We start from the raw sequence: 20,651 nt of genomic DNA, 5'->3' as shown, positions 1-20,651 counted from the left end.
ACACTGATTAGTTGCAGGTAAAGAATTACAATTATAGTACAATTTAGAGTGTTACCCATGGTAGTAACCTCAGTGCAATTTACTTGCTGATATCTACTGTACATTGAATGAATGCCTCTCCATTAAAACCTGAAGGTTTTTGATTGTGATTTATGCACTTGCTAGCCCACAAACAGATAATACATCCCCGAGTAAATGCTGAAGAAAACAGGAATTCTTAGTAGTGACTGTTACAACAATGAGCATTACAGAGATGAAAGAATTAAAATATATATACACAGCACCTACAATTTGCACCTAAATGGCAGATGTTCCTGCTTTGATGCTCTTAGTACATCAGAGTTCTCACTGTATTTGAAGCTGGAGACCAATAATTGTGTTAGGAACACATTTTCCACAAAATCCTCCACATCTTCCATATATTTTAGTACCATCCTGGGAATTAGATAAAGAGAAAAGTCAAAAGAGAAACGACAATCAAGAAAAGTGACTGAAATCACAGTTGTACAAAAAACTCATCAGAGTTTGCACACAACAGACCTCTTGATAAATCATATCTACAAACACTAAAAAGAGACAGCATTAAATGGGCACAGAGATCCTTTACCACTATCACTCTTTATCTTTCTTCCTGTCTTACCATCCAATGTTTTCTTAAACTGTGCAGCCTTGTTCTTGTTCAACTGGTCTTTTGGTTTCCCACAAGAATCAAGGTGAAAGTAAACAATTGTTAAGGGTCATCTTGTAGTAAGGTACCTTCAACAAAATGTGGGGTTTTGGGTGTTGTGTTCGGGTTTTTTACAAAAGTGTCTTCAAAAGATAATTCAAGATGATGTTTTAAAGGTCTATTCAAAACTTCTAATAAACCTGATTAATGCAACAATAGGCTCTTAAAATCAGTTAAGAGATGGGTAGGCAGGCAGTGTTTGTCTGAATTACATTCTGGACAGTGTGATTAAACATAGTTTTCTACATTACATCTGGAAGAAGTCTTAGATGGGTCAGAGACCTTGAGTGCGATTTTTGATTCACAACTAGATTTCACTACAGTCAACACTTGTACTTCTTGAGGCATAATATTCCAAGTTCTAAGAGCAGGTAGAGGAAAATACCATTGACTTACATGGGATTTGTGTATGTCAGCAGTCGCATAGTTGCCCTGAGCAATCCACCTAACTGTACTGGATAATCTCAGACCTGTACCAGCCAAATTAATGCTGAACTGTCCCTAGCAAAATAAAAATGAAACCAAAATAAAATACAGAGCTGAGAGAGAGAGAGAGTTCAAAACACTAAAACACATTGCAGTGTCATATCTCCACCTATTACTTAGGCTATGCCTAGACATTAAGTACTCAAAGGTGTGTATTTAATATGGATTAGTTACATGGCATTAGTTACATGCTAAGAGTCATCATCTTATCATCTTCCATTTCTTCTTCAGTGTAACAAATAACATAATTGAACATAAGTGGAGGCAAAAATAAACAAATGCATTGCTAAATGGAATGTTTTGCAATACAAACCATTAGAAACAGATACAGAAACTATTGATTCTAAGATATTTGCCTATGCAAATACACATTCTGAAAACTAGCTTTAAAACAATCAGTTCACATGAGAAGAGGAAACATATTAAAAGCAACAAACTGTACTCCCTTGGTAAACAAACTGGGGTACAGAAAATTATTGCATTTCATTCACACGGAAGTGCAGTACATTGGAAAGATGTACTACCTCCACAAAGTGCCTAATGGTCAGGTTAGGCAGTACTGTAATCAGAAAACTTCACACCTCCACACTATTCGCCTGAATTTCTGTATTAGGCCTATATAAAATTGCCTAAAACACAAGATCAAAGCTTTAGCAAAGATAAAATATTTATTATGAATGGTAGTTTCTTTGTTTTATTGTCTAATAATGTCAGTCATATGTATAAAGATTTGTGTGGACATATGTATATCTGCATATACAAAATTACAGCATTCAGCCTTTATTCTTGTGATTCACTAAAATTCATCTTACATTGTTTGGTACAGCAGATTTATTTTGAGAGCACTTCTGTGTAAAGTTGCTGTGCTTTATAGCACTCATGTAACTGAGGATGAGCTAACAAACTCATGTGGATAGGGTAGGTTGCTCTTCAAGTGCCCACAAAGTGGAAGACTTCCATTTAATGAATAAAGCATCCAGAGGAAATTAATACAAATAGTGTGGAATGTTTTCCACAATTAAAAATTAGAGAAATCATAAATACCTGTGGACATTTGGCAGCACTGTAGCAATCTCCAGCTGTAGCAAATGGTACTGCTCTCCCAAGTATAGTCTGAGCAAAAAGAAAATCTGTGGCTAGAAAACAGAAAATTACTCAACACTGAAGCTGCTGCATTTGAAGTTCAGGTGAAAACAGTGTGAAAAGTCATTAACTTGGGTGGGTTTTGGTTTACTTTGGGTGGGGTTTTTTTGTTTGTTTTTTGTTTGGAGAGGAAGATTGCGTGTTCTGGTTTGACAAACTGTGCTTTGAATTTTGGTTATTGCCACACTAGTTCAACCTACAAGCCCAGTTTTCTTACTGGGATACAAGAGGGCTAGGAGGAAGAAGGATGTGCACTTGGACACAGTGCAAAGTGAGATGGTTGTGGGCCACCAAACCAGCTTCAGACAGGGGTTTGAAAACACTGTGAGATTCCCTGTCCATTTATTTAGTGTCTCCAAAGTCTGAGAAGGGACTAATTAGAGCATAGGAAGACTTTCACAAGAAAAATATGCTATGGAATAAAAGAAAATGTAACAATGGGAACAAAACCTTAGAAATTGAAGGCAGATCACATCTAAAATGTTAATTGGTAAGATTCATGTCATTTGATGACTTGGGACAAATTAACAGGGGAAGTAGTGGTGGTTTTTTTCATTTTTTTTCATTGAAATTCCCATTGAATTCCTAAATTAAATAAGAATTTTGTTTGCCCCAAAATGGCACAACTGAATCTATGAGTGGGTCCAAATGATAATTTGGCAATCATGACCATGTGCAATTTCAATAGGATGCTCACATTTGCTAAAACTCCTGAAATGCTTACTTTTAATTTGCATGGAAGCTACATCAAATCTTATTTTGCTAAAAACTGTGAAGCCAGCTGCAAGGTAATCATTTCGACAGGCACAGTCTTGCCTTCTGCTTCCATTGAAAGGACATTCATATGGATTCTGCAACCTAGAGAATAGCAAAGACTTAGTTTACCTTTTGACATTTTTCCACAACATAATATCATAGTGAAAAATAACTGTATTGCACCATGCTGCACTAAAAATACTACAACAATTACTGTACAAGAAACTCATCTTTTACTCTTGGCTCAACTGAAACACTAATGTGGATCAAAGCCATTTCTACTGAAGTTGGGAGAGAAAGAAATTATAATAATTTAGTGCCATTAACATAATTTCATCCTGGAATTATCCACATTTCTGTATGTGTGTTTGTATGCCTGGATATTCAAAACAGAAAATCAAGTTAAAAAAATCCCTACTCATCTTTCTCTAAAAAAGTAAGCACTATTTTATTCTTTTATTTTGGAAGGAATAAATGCACTACATAATGTTACAAACCCACTTTTGTACCTGAATCCATATACTTCAGAAAAGTTGTCTGCTTCACCTTTTACCAATGTCAAATATTCTTTGGGATTTTCTAAGTGCATGTCTGAGCAATAAATCTGGAAGCAAAAATACAACCCTTTAGCAAAATCTTTATTACAAAAGTGTTATTTCATAAAACTATGTGCTCATAAAAACTCATAAATATTAAGAGTACCTTTATCATCCTTCCCTTAATGTTAAGTAGGTATTCACCATCCTTTCTAATCCCTTTTTTAATCTGCATATCTTTGCAGGTGGTAAGAATTTCACCTTCAAAATGAATGATTAAATCATATTAATATTTCAGGAACAGAGCTTGGTTTTAGGACCTAATTTTGCATAATTGCACTCCAAATATATTTATAGCTTTAATATAAGTAACCTGGGAAAATATTAACGTCAGCAGAAAATTACAGCTGTCACTTACATTTTTCCTCACGGCAGATCTTTCTGGCATCTGGTTTTAAACGTGGCAGGCACAAGTCACTGGATAAACCATTTTCAGTCATACACTCTACAGTTCTCTCCTTTATCCCCACTCCACAAGACACTGAGCACTAGACATGGATAGTCATCAAGAGTTAGTTTAGAGAATAGCGAATAATTAACATAATTATGTCAGCAAATTAGTCTTAGTATTCATTTATGTTAGAGGCAGCTGTCAAAAATGAGCTTGCACGTCCGTACTCACTTTGGTCCACTTCCCCACTCTCCAGGTGGCTGCTTGTGAACATCCTTTGATATTGCATTTATCAAGGTATGGGGATGACTCTACTGGGCACTCTGGGTACGCTACAGTTCGAAGGCCATAGGCATGTGGAGTTTGAACAGAGTGGACTCCAACACAGTACGTGATCCTCTGCTGGTAACCAAACCCACAGCTGGCTAAGCACTGAAATAAAATCCCCAGGCACAGGCATTATTCTGTGAAACTGAACCTTTCTGCAGAGTAGCCATTACAGGTAAGTCAGCTCCGATCTTCACTCTGGCAAAAGCCTGTGACCAAATACATGCTGCCTTGGGCTGGCACATCAGTGTGCAGAAGTGAAGGTCTACAACAGTTACACATGCAATGAGCCGGAAAGTCCCATGCTGCCCTTTTCTCAGAGCTCACAGAGGTTCCTGAGCTGTTCCCTCTCAGCTGCAATACATGCACAGCCACACACACAAAGGTAGTGCAGATGAGCGAAGAAAACAAAGCACTACTCAATCACTTCACTGAAATCAAGGAGAATATTTTTGGTTACTTCAGTGAGGTCAGCTTTCAAGAGAGTTCCCCAGGAACCAGCAAAGGAATCCTGTGGTAGAATCAGCTTTCCTCTAGCTGGTGACCATAGGCCCTGGGGGATTAACAGAGGACTGATAACAGCCCTGCAATAAATCATGGCTGACTGGGAGGGTCAGTGGTTGTTCCCTATGGTCAAATAAAAATATACTACTTTTTTCCTTCCATACACATAATGTACATTTTACAGCAATATAAGATTCTTAAATGTAAAGTTATATAAAAGATGTGTCAGCAGAGTAATTAGTGTACCTGTGACAGTTCCCCTGTAAGCACAACATATTTAGAGGGAGCTCCCCTGCAGGTTTTGGTCGATGGAGGCTTTGTGGCAGGATCACAGAAGCTTTCATCCACTTGGAGCTGCTTTTCATACACACACTTAACTTTCCTGTGTATTTCCTTCCTTTTAAATGATGCTGAGCACTAAGAGCGAGAAAAACAATCACAGTTTTTGTACTTAAACTAGCCATTTACAGTATAAAGTTATCTGCTGATTGCCACACTCCAGTAAAACCCAGATAGCAATACCTCTTCTGACATCTGCTATCAGTGTCAGATTGAATCACTGATCACTGAATCAGAATCCTTTACTTTGCTTTCACAGTACAGGTACCTCTAACCAGCTGAAAAAAACAACAGCATATAATAACAGGACACTGTAACTGTTGGATGAAACAGAGGAGAAAATTAAAATGTCAAGATGATAGGTGGAGTGTGAATGCCCAACAATATGAAAAGGAAAGAGCCAAAAAAGGATTTCACTGAAGTATGAAAGGAGTAAGTTGGTCTTGAAAACAAAACAGAAAGAAATCCTGCAAGCATATATATGATATTATACTGATAAAAGAAAAGGAAAAAAGGACAAAAAGGACAAAAAGGGAAAAAATGGAAAAAAATGACAAGTGAAAGCAAATCAGTGAGAGGCTTACCTACATGTTCAGAAGACTTGCAAGAGGCTGTGGCCCAGCAATGGAAGACCTACATGCATTAAACCTCTAAGAAACCTAGTCACTCACAGGATAAAAATATTGTGTGGACCTGTATCAGGAGTGTGGATAAAGTTGGCTGGTGCAACTTAAAGAAATACCTATTCTTTTAATGGCATTGAGCAGCTTAGAATGTTAGGCACACAAGGAATTACCCAGTCATGAGACAATGGGGACAGGCAGAATTCTTTCCATGATGCTTTATACCTTAACATTGTAGACATTCTTCTCCTTAGGATAAAAATTCTTCTGTCAGTCTCCCAGCTGCAAGCTGGAGAACCATTAGATCTGGAAATATTTCTGCTGTGTTATGACTGGTGAGGAGAGGAAATGACACACGAGCACTCAGAGCTCAGACAGTTGGACAAAACATTGTGAGTTTGGTGGAGGACGTACTGTACTGGGTGTGGAATACAGATGGAAAAGCATTTGAACTGCTATTAATACTATATGTAAAGGGTGGATATGAATGTGGTGAGAGAAGGGAATGGAACACAAGAATTTCAAGCAAGCAGCAATACACATGTGGAAGAAGTTATGAAATAGCTGGAGGATGTAGTGAAACACAATGCATTTGTAGTGGAGGGCTCCAAATACACAGCTTGAGTATACGAATGTTTTCTGGGCAAGGAAAATTCACTCTCATTCTTTGAAAGTGTATATTTATGCTAAAAGGACATTGTGAGCCACTTCCACTAATTCCTGATTTTAACAGTGACATATGAGAACACTTGGAAGAAAGATGTATTTGCCAGCTTTCCTTCAATATACTTTAACAGAGAAATACATATGTCTAAATTGCATTAATATAATCCAGGTTTTGCAGAGCACCAGCAAACGTTTTGCATATCAACAGTTGTTACTTCTACAGCATTGTGTCTCTGAGACTTTTGAGTCTTCATGTTTAATGTTTCAGGGGGTTTGCTCCACAAAATTTAGCAGTGCAGCTTATTAAGATGCCACAACCACACAAACAGGGTTTTTGTTTAACATTACAGGAAGATACAAGCTCTTCTGTACACCATTTCACATATTATACGTAACTTTGGGGTTTTTTTTTCTTCCTCCTCTTTCTATATGTTTGCATAAATAACAAAAGTTATTAAATTTTTAGCATGTAGAAAATAGCCATCACATCTTTAGAAACAACAGCTCTCTCTTGAAGGTACCCTTAGATTTTCTTAAATGTGAAAATGCATATTTTGCAAGAGAATTCTGAGTTTTATTTTCTTATCTTGCTTCATATATGGTAGTGGAATGGAAAGTTTTATTTGCTTCTTATCTTTTCTTCAAGAAAAGATGCTTTAAGTATTTGAGATGCTTTAAGTCTTCCATACAGAACTTCTTGAAGACGCCATTGTTGAAAGATTTTACCTCTGAAAAATTTTCACTTCCATGTGACATTTCTCTTGCATTTCTATTCTTAAAAACTGCTTTTAAAGATGATATTTCATAACAAAGATTTATTAAACATTTTACACACTATGTAGAGACAATTCTATCAACAGAGACCTGCTCAGAGCTCCACCAGAGCTTTTGTCTAGAAAACCAAATCCCGTATAAAAGAGTAAACAAAGCCTTTGACACTCTTCTTCAGTTTTGCAAGCTTGACCTTCAAAATACCACTTATTATTCTGCAGCTATTAGAAATGCATCCAAATGTGAAGAAACCCAAGAAAATCAACAACCAAAAAAAAAGAGAAAAAAGAAAACTTATGACACATGACATGGCTCATTTACTTCTTACAAGTCAAAAGTCTTACTTACGTCTTCCCATTCATCTGCCAACCACTGGAATGGCACACAGGCAGGCAGCCAGCAATGCCTCTTGCTAGCAGGGCGGGTATCATGCCTACACATGGCTTCACTCACTTGCCCCAGGCCTGTCAGCTGACAAGAGATGTCCCTTTGCTGAATCCCCACTCCACACGACACAGAACACTAAAATTGATCAAAATGAGTTACGTCAGTGTGAAACGAGACAGTCCCCAGAAGGCGATACAGTTGGAATTATTACAAGTTCTTATTTAAAATATACTTCACAGCCCTTTACCATATGAGTGTTTCATTAGATCTGAAGAAACTTTTGTTTACAAAATATTGTATACATTTTTGTTGAGAATGTAATTTAAAAAAAGATTTGTATAAAAATTTGCAAGACATACAGAAAATAAATACATATGAGTTACCTAGACTGAGCTCTCTGCTTATCTTAATCCACAGTAGGACAATCATTATAGGCATACGCAAAGCAAAAGTTTACATTTTTGCAAGATCAAACAGTTGAAGCTCTGAGTTTGCACCTTTCCTTTATCAGAGACTGACAGTTGTTTTAAAATGCAAATATTACAATAAAAGAAAAAAAATCTCAGTTTTTAGGTTAGGAAATCTTGCAAACTGTGCAGCATTTTGTGCATCTCTCTGTTTCTTTTGCAGGTAGTACTAAAGATTTTGAACCCTGTGGAATTTAAATGCCAAATGTCTGTTCCTTCACCAAAGGAATTTCACCACACCACTAATGCTTGCTGATATAGACAACCCTCTTTTACCCCAGTCAGAAGCACAATTAGGTTCCAGAGTCTACTTAAAGACTCCATCCTAATCATAAAGTTCATATTCTTTTATCAAATGTGGCTAAAATGGGGAGAGTGGTAGTGTGTCTTTACCAATGTGGGGAAATATATGTTGAAAGAGAGCGTGAAATGCAAAATATTGCCATGTGCTCAGTTACACATACTATAACAAGGTGAGAGATGTTTTATAAGAAAAAAATCAAAGAAAACGCCAGTATTTGTGACCATGAGATTCTTGTCCTTCCCCCCAAAACCTGGCTTCACTTCAATACTTAGACTAAGACAGCAAATACAGTTATACTACTGAATTCATTGCTGAAGTTCAAAGTAAGATTAAAAAATTTACTGTTAATTGGAATTTACAAGGTAAGTTGAGGAAAGTCTCAAGTATCTATGCAGTCCGAAATTCAGATTAGCAAATACTTTCAGTTTTCATAGATATTTACTTTCAATTACTCTTAAAAGAAAGAAAATCTAATTAACTACTTGCTAATTTGTAAGTCTCATTACAATGTGGGTATAAAAAAAAAACTTCCTGACAATTATTTCCATTGAAGAAGTGCATCATGAAAGTGATCTTATCTTGTATTCTCATGGACAACATAATCGTGGCAGATTTTACATACCTCTTTCCATCTACTGGCCTTCCAAGCAGGACATCTTCCAGCTCTACATATTTTGTATGTTCGTGGTTTTTTCAAATGTTTGCAGTTTTCTTCTTCTATTTTAGCTTGGAAGCTATTGAGACAATGCACATCACGAAACTTCAAACCTTTTCCACAGGAAACAGAACACTGAAAAGAGAAGTGTTGTTTTGTTACTTTACTTAATGTCTCAGAGTAATAAGAAAATCAGAAGCAGCCAAAATGGATTATAGGAATAAATTTCGATATTATCACACAACATCTGCTGTTCGTACCTGAAATGTCTGTGTAAGCTCTCTGGTACTGAGCATTACTGATCAGGTGCCAAAAATCTTTCACTTCTTATTCATTCATTGAAGTCATCATTGACAAAACCTGAGCTCAGCCATCTGTATCCATGCAGGAGACAGTTTGATATTATGATCTCACAAGAACTTGCTCTAGCAGCCTCCTGTTTCCAGCATGTATACTGCTACTTTCATGTAAGCATGATGCTTTTCACAAGCATTAAAGAAAGGAAAATGCAAAACCATGGCTATGAGTGTTCCCAGCTATAAGGCTATGAAGTCATGTTTGCCCCTTCCATGAGCTTTGCGTGTTTTCCAATACTGGCAAAAAGGCAAGAGAAGAGGTATAAAGTATATACCATTAGCTAAGGTGCAGACTTGCCAAGCCACCCTGGTATTCTGTTCCCTCCACAAAATTGCAATGATATACACCGCTGGCTATGGACCTCCCTTGCTTCCTCTGATGTAAACCTGACAGGGCTGCAGATACATTCTGTGAAACCCACCCTGGCCTTATGCACTAGCCATGGCTAGTGTGTCTGACTGATCAGGCTCTTCTGGAGAAATTGCCAACCGTCTGCTAAATTGCTGGCCTGCTGTCAGACTTCAGTGAGGTTTGATTTTAGTTCTTCACATCAGGGCTGTCCTCTGCACCTGCAGTGCAGGGTTGCAGGACCTAGGCAGCTTTCAGTCAAACAAAGACATCAAACATCTGAAGCACTTCCAAATTAGGTGGCTACTCAGCAGACTTCTCTTGGAACATGAACATTGTGAATGTAAGTACTTTAGTATTTTTTCTATTTTTAAAAAAATATCTTGCAACGAATCTTTATCTTTCATATCATCCTATCAAAAAGTTTTGATCAATAGAAACAATTCATTTTCTGTCTGGAAAGAGAACATGCTTAATTTGTTCTAGGATTTCCTCTGTACTGTATCTTACACTTGGACAAATATTTCCAACACAATCAGGTAGGGAATTAATATTCAAATCAAAATTGCATTTTTCAGTGGATTTGAAAAGAAAATGTTTAAATATAGACTTTCTTCAAAAGCACCAAAGATATTTCTCTTCCTTTTATGCTACATCATCATCTGTGCCATGAGCATTACACACTAACTTAACAAAGCAGTTTTAAATACTTGTATCTCCTGTTTTCAGAAAATGAAGTTCAGGTCATACAGCTTTCAGTACAAATCCTGGCAAATATTTGCCTGAGAACAACAGCTGGGGGAAAGTTTTTAAAATATAGAACAAGAAGCTATAATAAATTAACCTACTACATAAGAAGAATTTTTCACAATAACTACAGTTTGTTAAACAGAATCTCAGCTGACTTTGTTGTCCTCTACCACAGGGATTCCTATGTGTCTTTAAATATTTATGTGTAATCCTAAAGGTTTAATTGAAACTGCCTCTGGGTTTAAAATTAAATCTTTTCAGAATGAAGCAATAAATTTATCACACAATACAATGGGTAGCATATTCATCTTATTCCACTATACTTACAAAAAGATAAGAGCACTGATTTGGCCACAATTTGCCTTTCACATGTGCTCTAAAATCTCAGGAATAAGAATGTTTGTTGCTAAATTAAATCATTTTGCTCTCAGAAAAATCTTTCAATTTATCTTTTTAAAATACTGTTCATGTAGTTTTATAATTTATGTTTTATTAATTTAGAAATTACTTTAAGACAGGAAGTGAACAAAAATTACCTGAAATTTCAATATATGAATAATGAAGGTCAGAAAGCTTGGGATGCAAACTGTATCATTATAAAAGTCTTTCAGAAAACTGAGCTCTGAATTCAGAGGATTTAATCACCAAAGCAGGCAAGATAACTTGTATGCCTGAAAACTAAAATACTGGTATTATCTGTTTATTGATTCAACTCTCCCTTAAAGGTATTTTTCAAGAATTTGAATCATAAAATATAGACCAAAATGATCCTTAAACTCCAAAGATTCTTCCTGTTAATTCTTTAGTAGGTAGTGGAGTGCAGCGCAGCTACTTAACTTCTTCCTAAGATTTGTTAGGAAAATGCTATGTGTCCCTTGTCCCTCAATGGTTTTCCCATCTGAAGTACAAATCAGGCTCTGGAATGCTCCCAGGGGAGTATTCTAGCCCCTGTGGGGACAGCACTCCAGGCTGAGGGCTCCATCAGAAGGTGTCCTAAGAAATCTCTGCTTTAGGAGGTGAGGCTACCATAGCACAGAATAATCTCACAGCACAGCATAATCACACTTTTGAATTTCTCATTGCCCTTATCATTTAGTACTAAGAAAACACTTTTCAGTAGATACACATTTTGTTTATACACCTTGTGTAGATATGTATATTCACCAAAATTATATTTAATGTACAGGGCTGCTAACAGCAATAGACTATGCAAAGAAATCTCATATCCTGCATCTCAGTCTTACAAAGATATTCTCAGATCTCTACCCACTAGATACATTACACGTTTATTTATTTCTACATAGGTTAGAACTAGGTCTGATCTTTTTTTGTTAGGTTGGGGTGGTTTTTTCTCTTTGTTAGTCCAAATTCAACTGAGTTCTCTCTGGGTTATATTTAAATGGCCTAATTTGATCTTTATAACTTGTGCTATTCTTTCTTCTAAAGAAAGAAATTGAAGATTTGTGTTTTAAGCTAGTTTATAATAAGATATCATTAGTAGTTCCAGAGCAATTCTTCCTTCGCTTTCATAAAGATATTCTACTAGATTTTGTCATTAGAATATAATTATACAGGAATTAAGAAAATTCACATTTGTTTTCAATCAGATTAGATGGAAAGCTGAAGGGGGAATTCAGAAAGGAAAATAACAGTTCAGAGGTTAAAAATAACAGAGGCTTTATGAACAGTTATTTAAAATATTTCACTCAAATACTGTTCAGCTTTGATGACTCAAGGTAGATGAAACTAGTTATCTTAATGTAAAGTGCAGAAACACAAATGAAAGATACCCAAGATCTGCATGTAGAAATTATTTTTGATTATTTGAAAAATGTTTGTATTTAGAAAAAAATTAATTATAAGGAATGAAATTTATCTTTCTAGTTATGTAACTTTGTATAAGCCATCATTTCTTTGCTACAAGAGACAATAAGTTACAGAACATTGCCAACTCATACCATGAAAATACCCATATCTAAATAATTTTTTCCAGGGAGTTTTTAACTCCACTAATTTAATGTTATGTTTAAAACTTAAAAAAACATGTTCAACACATTGGGATTATATTGAAAAATCTTATGTACATTAAACCCTTTAAAAAGTGTTTTTCCAGAAATACATAGACAACATTACTGTATATAGATTTGCTAACTTATTCTTTCACATATCCATCAAGATACAGATCTGATTTTCTGTTTCCTTATATCCAAACCTCCTGTTAAACTGAACTTGCACTGAAAAACAAGGACCTTCATTGTGTAAGAGGTGATTCATTGGTATCCTACTGTTCTGGGTTTCAATTTATGAGCTTTTCAAGTTGCTATTTTTAGCTGTTTTGTATGTTCAGTTTTGGTTTTATTATTATTAGTTGTTGTTGTTTCGGATGGTGTTTTTTTTTACTTAAGTCATAAAAGCACACTGATGTTTAATTCATTAGGTTAATGTGTTGTTTCACTGAAGGTATGAAAGCTCTTTCCACTTTTAAGAGCTAAAAGACCCCCCCCAGACATTAAGCACCTGTATAGGTCTGCTTACATACAATTGCCAAAACCTAAAAGCAAATAAAGCACCAAACTAAGATGTGCCTCCAAAGCAGCTTTTATAGAATCAGGTGCTTGGGGTACTGTCGAATTTCACAAAGCTGCTCCTGTTCACTTCAGCACAGTTCCACAGCAGTGAGCATCTCCCACCAACATCAGTGTGTTGAATAGATACCTAAATATCTTAAAGGACCAGGTCCTTTAAAATTTTAATGGGACCTCATTAAAATTTAGGTAGTTAATTCCAGGATTGTTACTCTTAAAGTCCTGCATACATACCAGCCACAGAAGCACCCATGTTGCCCTGAGCCCCAGCCAAGGACCTTAAAAGAATTTTCTTTAAAAGTGCTACCCAGTCTAACTCTACAAGCATGCATAATCTTTTTAACTGATTGACCAGCTCAGCACTTTACATGCCCATAAGGATGATCAGCATCCCTAAAACAGATTTTCCTCTATTTCTACTAACTAGGGCTAAGAAAAAGGGAAAGCAATTGCTCTAGGTGTACACTGAGCACACAGCAGGTGAACAAGGCACATTACAAAACACAGTGATGGGTGATGTTTGGTGCAACTGAAGGGAAAAAAGTGCTCTCAATTTTTGATTTTTTTTAACACGTGAGAAAGCTAATACACTTGCCTCAGATGTAGAAGATCCAGGATCACCAATGGAAAGTTCAAGAGAGCATATTACTCTGTATGTACAGTATTCTCCTGAAATTGGGCATATTCTGGCTTCATTCCTGTAGTGGCTGACCCTGGCTGCATGCCAGGCCCCCACCAAACCCGTTCTCTCACTCTCCTCTGCAAAATGGACAGGGGAGAGGAAATACAACAAAAGGTTCATGGGTTGAGATATGGACCAAGAGAGATCATTCACTGAATACCATCATGGGCAAAACAAACTAAACTTGGGGAAATCAAGTGATTTCATTACTAACAAGATCAGAGCAGGCTAAAGAGAAAATAAAGCAAAGCTTAAAAACACATTCCCCACCCCTTCCTCCTTCCCAATTCTACTTCCTCCTCACCAGTGGTGCAGGGAGATGGAGAGTGGGGGCTACAGTCAGTTCATTGCATGTTTTCTGCCACTGCCCAGGGAGAGTCGTCCTTCCCCTCCTCTAGGCTGAGGATCCTCACATGGGAGACAGCTCTCCATGAACTTCTCCAGTATGAGTCCTCCCACGAGTGGCAATTCTCCATGAACTCATGCACTGTGGGTCACTCTTCACAGGCTGCAGTCCAGTCCCTCAGGGACAGCCTGCTCCAGTGCAGGTCCCCTACAGGATCACAAGTCCTACCAGGAACTTTGCTCCTCTCTCCATGGGTCTGCAGGTCCCTGCCAGGAGCTTGCTCCAGCAAGGGCTCCCCATGCATTCACAGCCTACTTTGGGAATCCACCTGTGCCAGCATGGGTCTCCTCCACGAGCTGCAGGTGGATCACTGCACCCCGTTAACTTTCATGGGCTGCAGGGGCCTCACCATGGTCTTAACCACAGGCCACAGGGGATCCTCATCTCTGGCATGTGGACTATCTCCTCCTCCTCCTTCTCCACTGTCTTTGGTGTCTGCATAGCTGTTCCTCTCACATATCCTAGCTCCTCTCTTCTCAGGCCGCAATTACATCTATGCAATAACCTTTTTTTCCTTCTTAAATATGTTATTACAGAGGTGTTACTACCACCACTGATTGGCTCAGTTGTGCTGCAGTGGCAGGTCCATCCTGGAGCTGACTGGCATTGGCTCTGCCAAACATGGGGAAGCCTCTAGCAGCATCTCACAGAGGTCACTCCTGCAAAACCACTACAATTCCTGCCTCCAAAAGTGTCTTGGCATCAGATGCAGGCTGGTTCTGCTGTGTTCCTTTAGTGGATAGTGACCCAGCTTCAGCGAGAGAACTGAAGACTACTCCTGTCCAATACAGCTTCTCATGGGAGACAAGTAGGGAAGAGTTGTCTTTTCTCCATTACAGAGAATAAATAACAAAGACAGGAAACCAAGTCTCTCAAATGCTGAATCAAAAGCTTTAATCAATATAAAGTGGGGAATGACCCTTAACATACCTGTAAGGGCAGAGCATAGCTCCTGCTCAGTTCTTTGAATGAAAAATATAGGTTCCCTAGAAGATCCCTGAGTGGGACTCCCAAGTGCCTAAAGACATCTAAATACAGCTTGCAGGGAGGTGTCTTGCATTGACCTCTATCCCTACCATCCGTGGTTTCTTTAGAGAGCTGCACATTGAACACTGACTCGAGACACCTGCCCGACCAGCTTCTCTTCAGCTCTGTATCATTAGTAAGAAGTGTCACATTCTTGCTGGTACAAGAGCAAGGCCTTGTTCTTTGCACTAGTGCATCTAGCCCATAGTGCATTTCTTACAAGGCTGAACTTAGCCCTTCCTAAGCCTCTGTTCCTTCTTGGAGCTCCTAACACGCTGTTACACTCTCGGTGGAATATGGTCCTCTCACTGCTTGGTGCCCACTCTGCTGTGGTGGTGATCTTTTTGAGGTTTAACCCTCCTGACTGGACAAAGTACAGCTGCAATGTGACACTGGCTACTTGACCTCCTTCCATTCAAACTTGAGCATGGTCAAGAACAATGTAGTCCTTACAGCTCAATTTGTCTATAATGTGGTTTCACTTTTATGGCGTTCCACACAATTGGAGGCTTATGAAGAGGGAGTAGAATTTTCCATATATTTTCTGCAGATTACATGTGTAGGCAAAAAATAAATCCATAAGAACTTTAAATCTCATAAGAAATACGAACATTTCTCGAAAAAAATTCAGATTGAAAAAAACTCATCCTGTAACCATTTTACACAGAAACTCTAGGACTTGTCTCAACATTGGCTAAAGTAATGTTTCCCATATGTCAGGTTCTTTTAGGAACTTAAATCTACAGAAAAAAGCTGGACTTCATTACTATTGTTCAAAGTCATTCCATAATGCTGGTAACTAGGATTCATCTGTTTGTATTTTCTTCATAGCAATAAAGTTCTGTGAGGATCAGCCTGACAGAACTCCTGGTGCTTTCTGTGGCACAAATGGACTCTCAGACCAGCGTGCCATCAATTCCTACCAAATTAGGGCTCTTTCTGCTGCAAACATGCAGCTGCATTGAAAGCTTTTTGATTCTTTTGCTATTATTATTTCATTGAAAAGCTGAAGGCCTTGGATTATTTGGGGGATTCTGTACCAAATTTCCTTAACCTTTGCTTTAAAGGAAGTGTTTCATGTAGTTTAGCTGGTAGTTCAGGGGGCTTCTGGATACTGAAAAACAGATGAAAAAAATGGAAAGCATGAAACAGTTTTTCTTAGTATTCGTATTAGATATACAGGGACTTTAAAGGTAAATGACTGTGACTAGAAGCAGTACTGTAACTGTATTGGGTGTGGCTGGGATAGTTAATTTTCTTCATAGCAGCTAGTATAGTGTAAGCTTTTGGATTTGTAACTAAAACAGTGTTGAAAACATGGATATTTTGGTTATTGCTGTAGAGTGATCACACAGTGCCAAGGCCAGTCAGGGGACTGGGTGTGCACAAGAGGTTTCCAGGGGACACAACTGGGACAGTCAACCCCTAGGGGTATCCCAAACTAAATGATGCTGTGGTCAGCATTAAAAGCTGTGTGGAAGGAGGAGGAAAGGGGAGCATGTGGAGTGATGCTGTACCATAGTATTGCAATTGCAATAGTTAACACCTTATTTATTTATAGTTAGATTCCACAGGTAACTAGCATAGTTTTCTAGTTAACATTGAGCTAAACTTCATTTAGAAAGCATAATTTGATATTATTTTTCCATGAGAATTGCAGTACTTATGACATCTCTTCTGTATTCAGATAGCTTTCGAGTAAAGTACTGTTCTGAGTGAAACTTGTGTTACTTCAAAATCTTACCTTTGAAGACCATTTTTCCTCCCCAACAACTTCACCTCAATTAATTGTAATTCATGTTAAAACTTGCAAATTTGGTGCAGAATACATTACTTTTGTAAAAAAAAAAAAAAAAAAGTATTGTTGAAGGTCAGTTCTCATTCTTTTTCATGAGGGGAATTTGTAAATTTGCCTTCCAGAAGTCATTTTCTTCAACACAGCAGCTCAGGAAGGACTGCCCTCATGCAAAGTACCTGCCATTACCTACTGCCCTCAGTGGAATGGAAACCAGAGAACAATCTGCTCCACATATCATCATATAATATTAGAATTTCTTGACTCAGCAACAAACAAAGGCAGTAATCATTTTCTCTAGTCAGCCCAAGAGTGACTTTTACTTTTTTTTTTCCCCTCTTTCAGTCTAGCTACATAATCTGTCTGCATAACAGGGTGACAAGCAGGCACACACTAAGTTTCCACCATCCATGTTTGTTTCCAAGGTTCCCAGGTACTTAGCATGTATGTTAACACCAGTGCTCTCCAAACCAATCCCACTGTGGGTGTAGGAGACTCTGGAGTGCACTGCAGTCCAACCTAACAGCTAGTCTACAGATGGCAGCTGAGAACAGAGACAGCAGTGACTCTGAGGTCATCCAACCTCTCCACTGTCCCTAGCCATACCTTTTCTGTCAGGATAGAGAACAGTATGCTCCATTAAAACAAAAAAAAAGGAGCTTTTTTCAGACTCTTTTTAAGATGATTTTGCTTCAACTTTTATCTGAAGGGTGAAAACCCCCCCCCCCCGAATAACTGATTTTTCAAGCATGCTAAAGTATATCTATTTAATGGATAGACATAAAAGAGAAGCTGCATACATTTACATATAAACATAGAAAAAGTGGTAATGATGGAAGAATAAAGAGGATTAAAGACAGGTTTTAGGACTGATGTGGATAACCAGAAGGAAAACCTGCTATGATGGGATATATCTGGAATCTACTAGGAAAGTGTTAATGTACTCTTAAAAATAAAGACATCGTGATTAAAATAAAATACAACCCAAACAAACCCTTCCACTCTATTAAGTCAGAATCATCAGCACAGATATTGAAGGTAAATTGATTTCACATCTGCAGAAGCTAAACTACTGATGATGCTACAGAGAAATTCTAGACAATATTTTAAAGTTGACACCACATGGTCTTAATTTTTTTGTCCTGTGCAGCTGGCAGTAGCCTTAATGAGGGAAAACAGCAATCTGCCTGGATGGCAGATGAACAACCATACTCTTTGCAGCTGTTGGAAAAATCAAAACCAGAACTCTGGAAATTCCACTTAATGATCATCCACAGAATTTCTTCCATTCATTCCAGTTAGATTTGTGAGTAAGTCTTAATCTGATCTACCTCCCTGACATCTCAAAGCACTGTCCATTACCTCAAGCTCAGCACAAGTAAAACAGATGACCAGGTCCTTCTTTGAAAGCCCTACCATGTATTTCCCCCTCAGGATGAACCACTATTCTGTCCATCACTGCCTAAAGCCTGTCATCCTTCTTGATGCCAACTACATTGCATATGAAACACAGGCTGTTACCATGCTCAGCTCCTCACCTACTGTGATACTCAGCCAGGCTTCACTGTGCTGTGTATTCCCACTCTGTCTACAAATCTCATAAATGAGACTAAGCTTTTCCAGTCAGCAACCTTCGCTTTGTTTTACCTCTGTGATATATATAATACAATTAGACCTTCAAACAAGCTCTTAGCTATTACAGTAACAGAAGAACAATGGATTATGGAGATACTGGTGTGGATTTAAAACTAATAATTTCATGAGTTGATGATTAATATGCTCTCATTCAACAGTCATGACATACCATATTTGGTATCTTATTTAACTCTTCCTCTATATGTTCCATTTCATCGTTCAAGTACAGTAAAAATCGAAGTGTCTAGTTATCCTTCCTGCTTTACTTGCTCTTGATTTGAATCTGCTCCATCTGGCTACCACCTGAGAAAGTACATCTGGGACATGTACCTAACTTTGATCATATTTCGGTTGAATGATACATACAACAGACAGATGGCTGAGGCAAATCACAATTAAAAATACAGAACATTAGTAAATTAAAAACAAAAACAAAACAAAAGCCCAAAACCTCCAACAAACAATTCTGCCTTACCTTTCCTTCTGAAACCAGTGGCTATCAGGAACAGAGCTAGACCCTCACTAGGACTTTCTGCAAATCTAATCTACAAGTATGAGTTTGTGTCCAATTTACAAAACTGAACAGCAGTCCTGCTCTTTGCCTTTGATACCTTCTGAAAGATGTTTGTATAGGCACTTTTTACCATTACAACATCACAGACATCAAACTGCTGACTTGGCCAGACTTCAGTTAGTCTGATCTTTCTTTACCTCACAGTTATGTAACACTATTAACAGCTTTAAGCCATTACATGAAGGCAGCAGCCCTGGAGATAGTGAGTAAAGTGCAAGCAGCAAGAAAGAAGTAGGCAGAAATGGAGATAAGGGACCTTAGGGAAATCCACTGTGAGCAAGAGAAATGCAGGGTTTTTCTCTCTGTCTCCAATAAATGGATACATTTCCAGACAAATTGTCCAAATAGAGAAAACCAGATGTAACTGTGTCCACCCAGAAGTTGTGTTCACTAACTTCCACAAAAACTGAATAGCAATCCAAAGTGAATCCATTTGCTGCTTCCAAAAACTGGGCACGGTTTAACAGACTGTATCACAGGGAGGATAGTCTCCTGCCTCTTCTGAAGCTGGGGAAAACTGATGAAATGCACAAGAATGATATAATCTGCACCCTCACTGAAAAGTAATATTGACCCTCTGAGAGAGACATTTTGTTCACAGATCTTCACAATAAAAGTTAGGCCACATATTTAAGATGACGGAGGATCTCTGGTGTGGAAGCTACATTTGTACAAATGGGTTGCACAGCAAATAAGCATTCACTTATAATCTTGTCACAATTTAAAAACTTCATTGTATTAAGAGACAGGGTCTTTTCAATTAATCAATTACAAAAGTAACTAGACATAATACAGTCTTATGAAGGTAGATGAATTAGTTTAAGCTGAGCTTGCCAAAACCTAAACATGAGCAGAAGAAATGCTGGATACCAGCAAGTGCAATCTCTGATTTATTATATTTAATCATGTTAGCAACAGCAAAACAGAGCTCAGAAATTAAAGGAATGACAAATACGTGAGGTCTGTGTGTCTGTCTGCTGTATAAGAATTATCACTTCATGTTTTTAATTTGATTAAAATCTAGGCTTTTGTATTCGAACTTAAAAAAGCCCTGGAAATACAATGCAATATATACGGGAACGATGTGGTATTGACAGAAATTTTTCAGACTTTTTAGAAGCATACAAAATAAAACTCTATGGCACTTAACTAAATGCCACCTAAAGAATTAAAAACCACACACAATTTATATTAACTACTAATTGGGCATGAAAATAAGTTTTAGATAATGAGAAATACAACATTTTACCTACCTTCACATGTTGAATTCCAGTTTGCTTTCAACCTAAGCCATTCTTCCAGTATTTTTTCAATTTACTAACAATCAATCTTTCCAACATTACATTTCATG

At 37.6% G+C, this 20,651-nt stretch overlaps 1 protein-coding gene across 1 annotated transcript in view; it reads right to left on the bottom strand.

Moving 5' to 3' along the window:
* Positions 1-349: 349 nt before the first annotated feature.
* Positions 350-20,651, bottom strand: part of ADAMTS20 (ADAM metallopeptidase with thrombospondin type 1 motif, 20) — a gene marked incomplete at both ends in the record, with an annotated part of 62,874 nt that continues 42,572 nt past the window's right edge. Inside the window, 11 exons of the mRNA XM_009069510.1 lie at positions 350-435; positions 1,124-1,228; positions 2,258-2,349; positions 3,081-3,214; positions 3,622-3,716; positions 3,815-3,909; positions 4,067-4,196; positions 4,331-4,531; positions 5,177-5,347; positions 7,678-7,851; positions 9,110-9,277. Coding sequence (XP_009067758.1) covers positions 350-435; positions 1,124-1,228; positions 2,258-2,349; positions 3,081-3,214; positions 3,622-3,716; positions 3,815-3,909; positions 4,067-4,196; positions 4,331-4,531; positions 5,177-5,347; positions 7,678-7,851; positions 9,110-9,277 — 1,451 coding nt within the window. The remainder of the gene's footprint in view (positions 436-1,123; positions 1,229-2,257; positions 2,350-3,080; positions 3,215-3,621; positions 3,717-3,814; positions 3,910-4,066; positions 4,197-4,330; positions 4,532-5,176; positions 5,348-7,677; positions 7,852-9,109; positions 9,278-20,651) is intronic.

The sequence above is a fragment of the Acanthisitta chloris genome, unplaced genomic scaffold (genome assembly GCF_000695815.1).
Source record: "Acanthisitta chloris isolate BGI_N310 unplaced genomic scaffold, ASM69581v1 scaffold5232, whole genome shotgun sequence".
NCBI lineage: Eukaryota > Metazoa > Chordata > Aves > Passeriformes > Acanthisittidae > Acanthisitta > Acanthisitta chloris.
The sequence above is the reverse complement of the archived record's forward strand: the minus strand, read 5'-3'. Positions and strand labels throughout refer to the sequence as shown.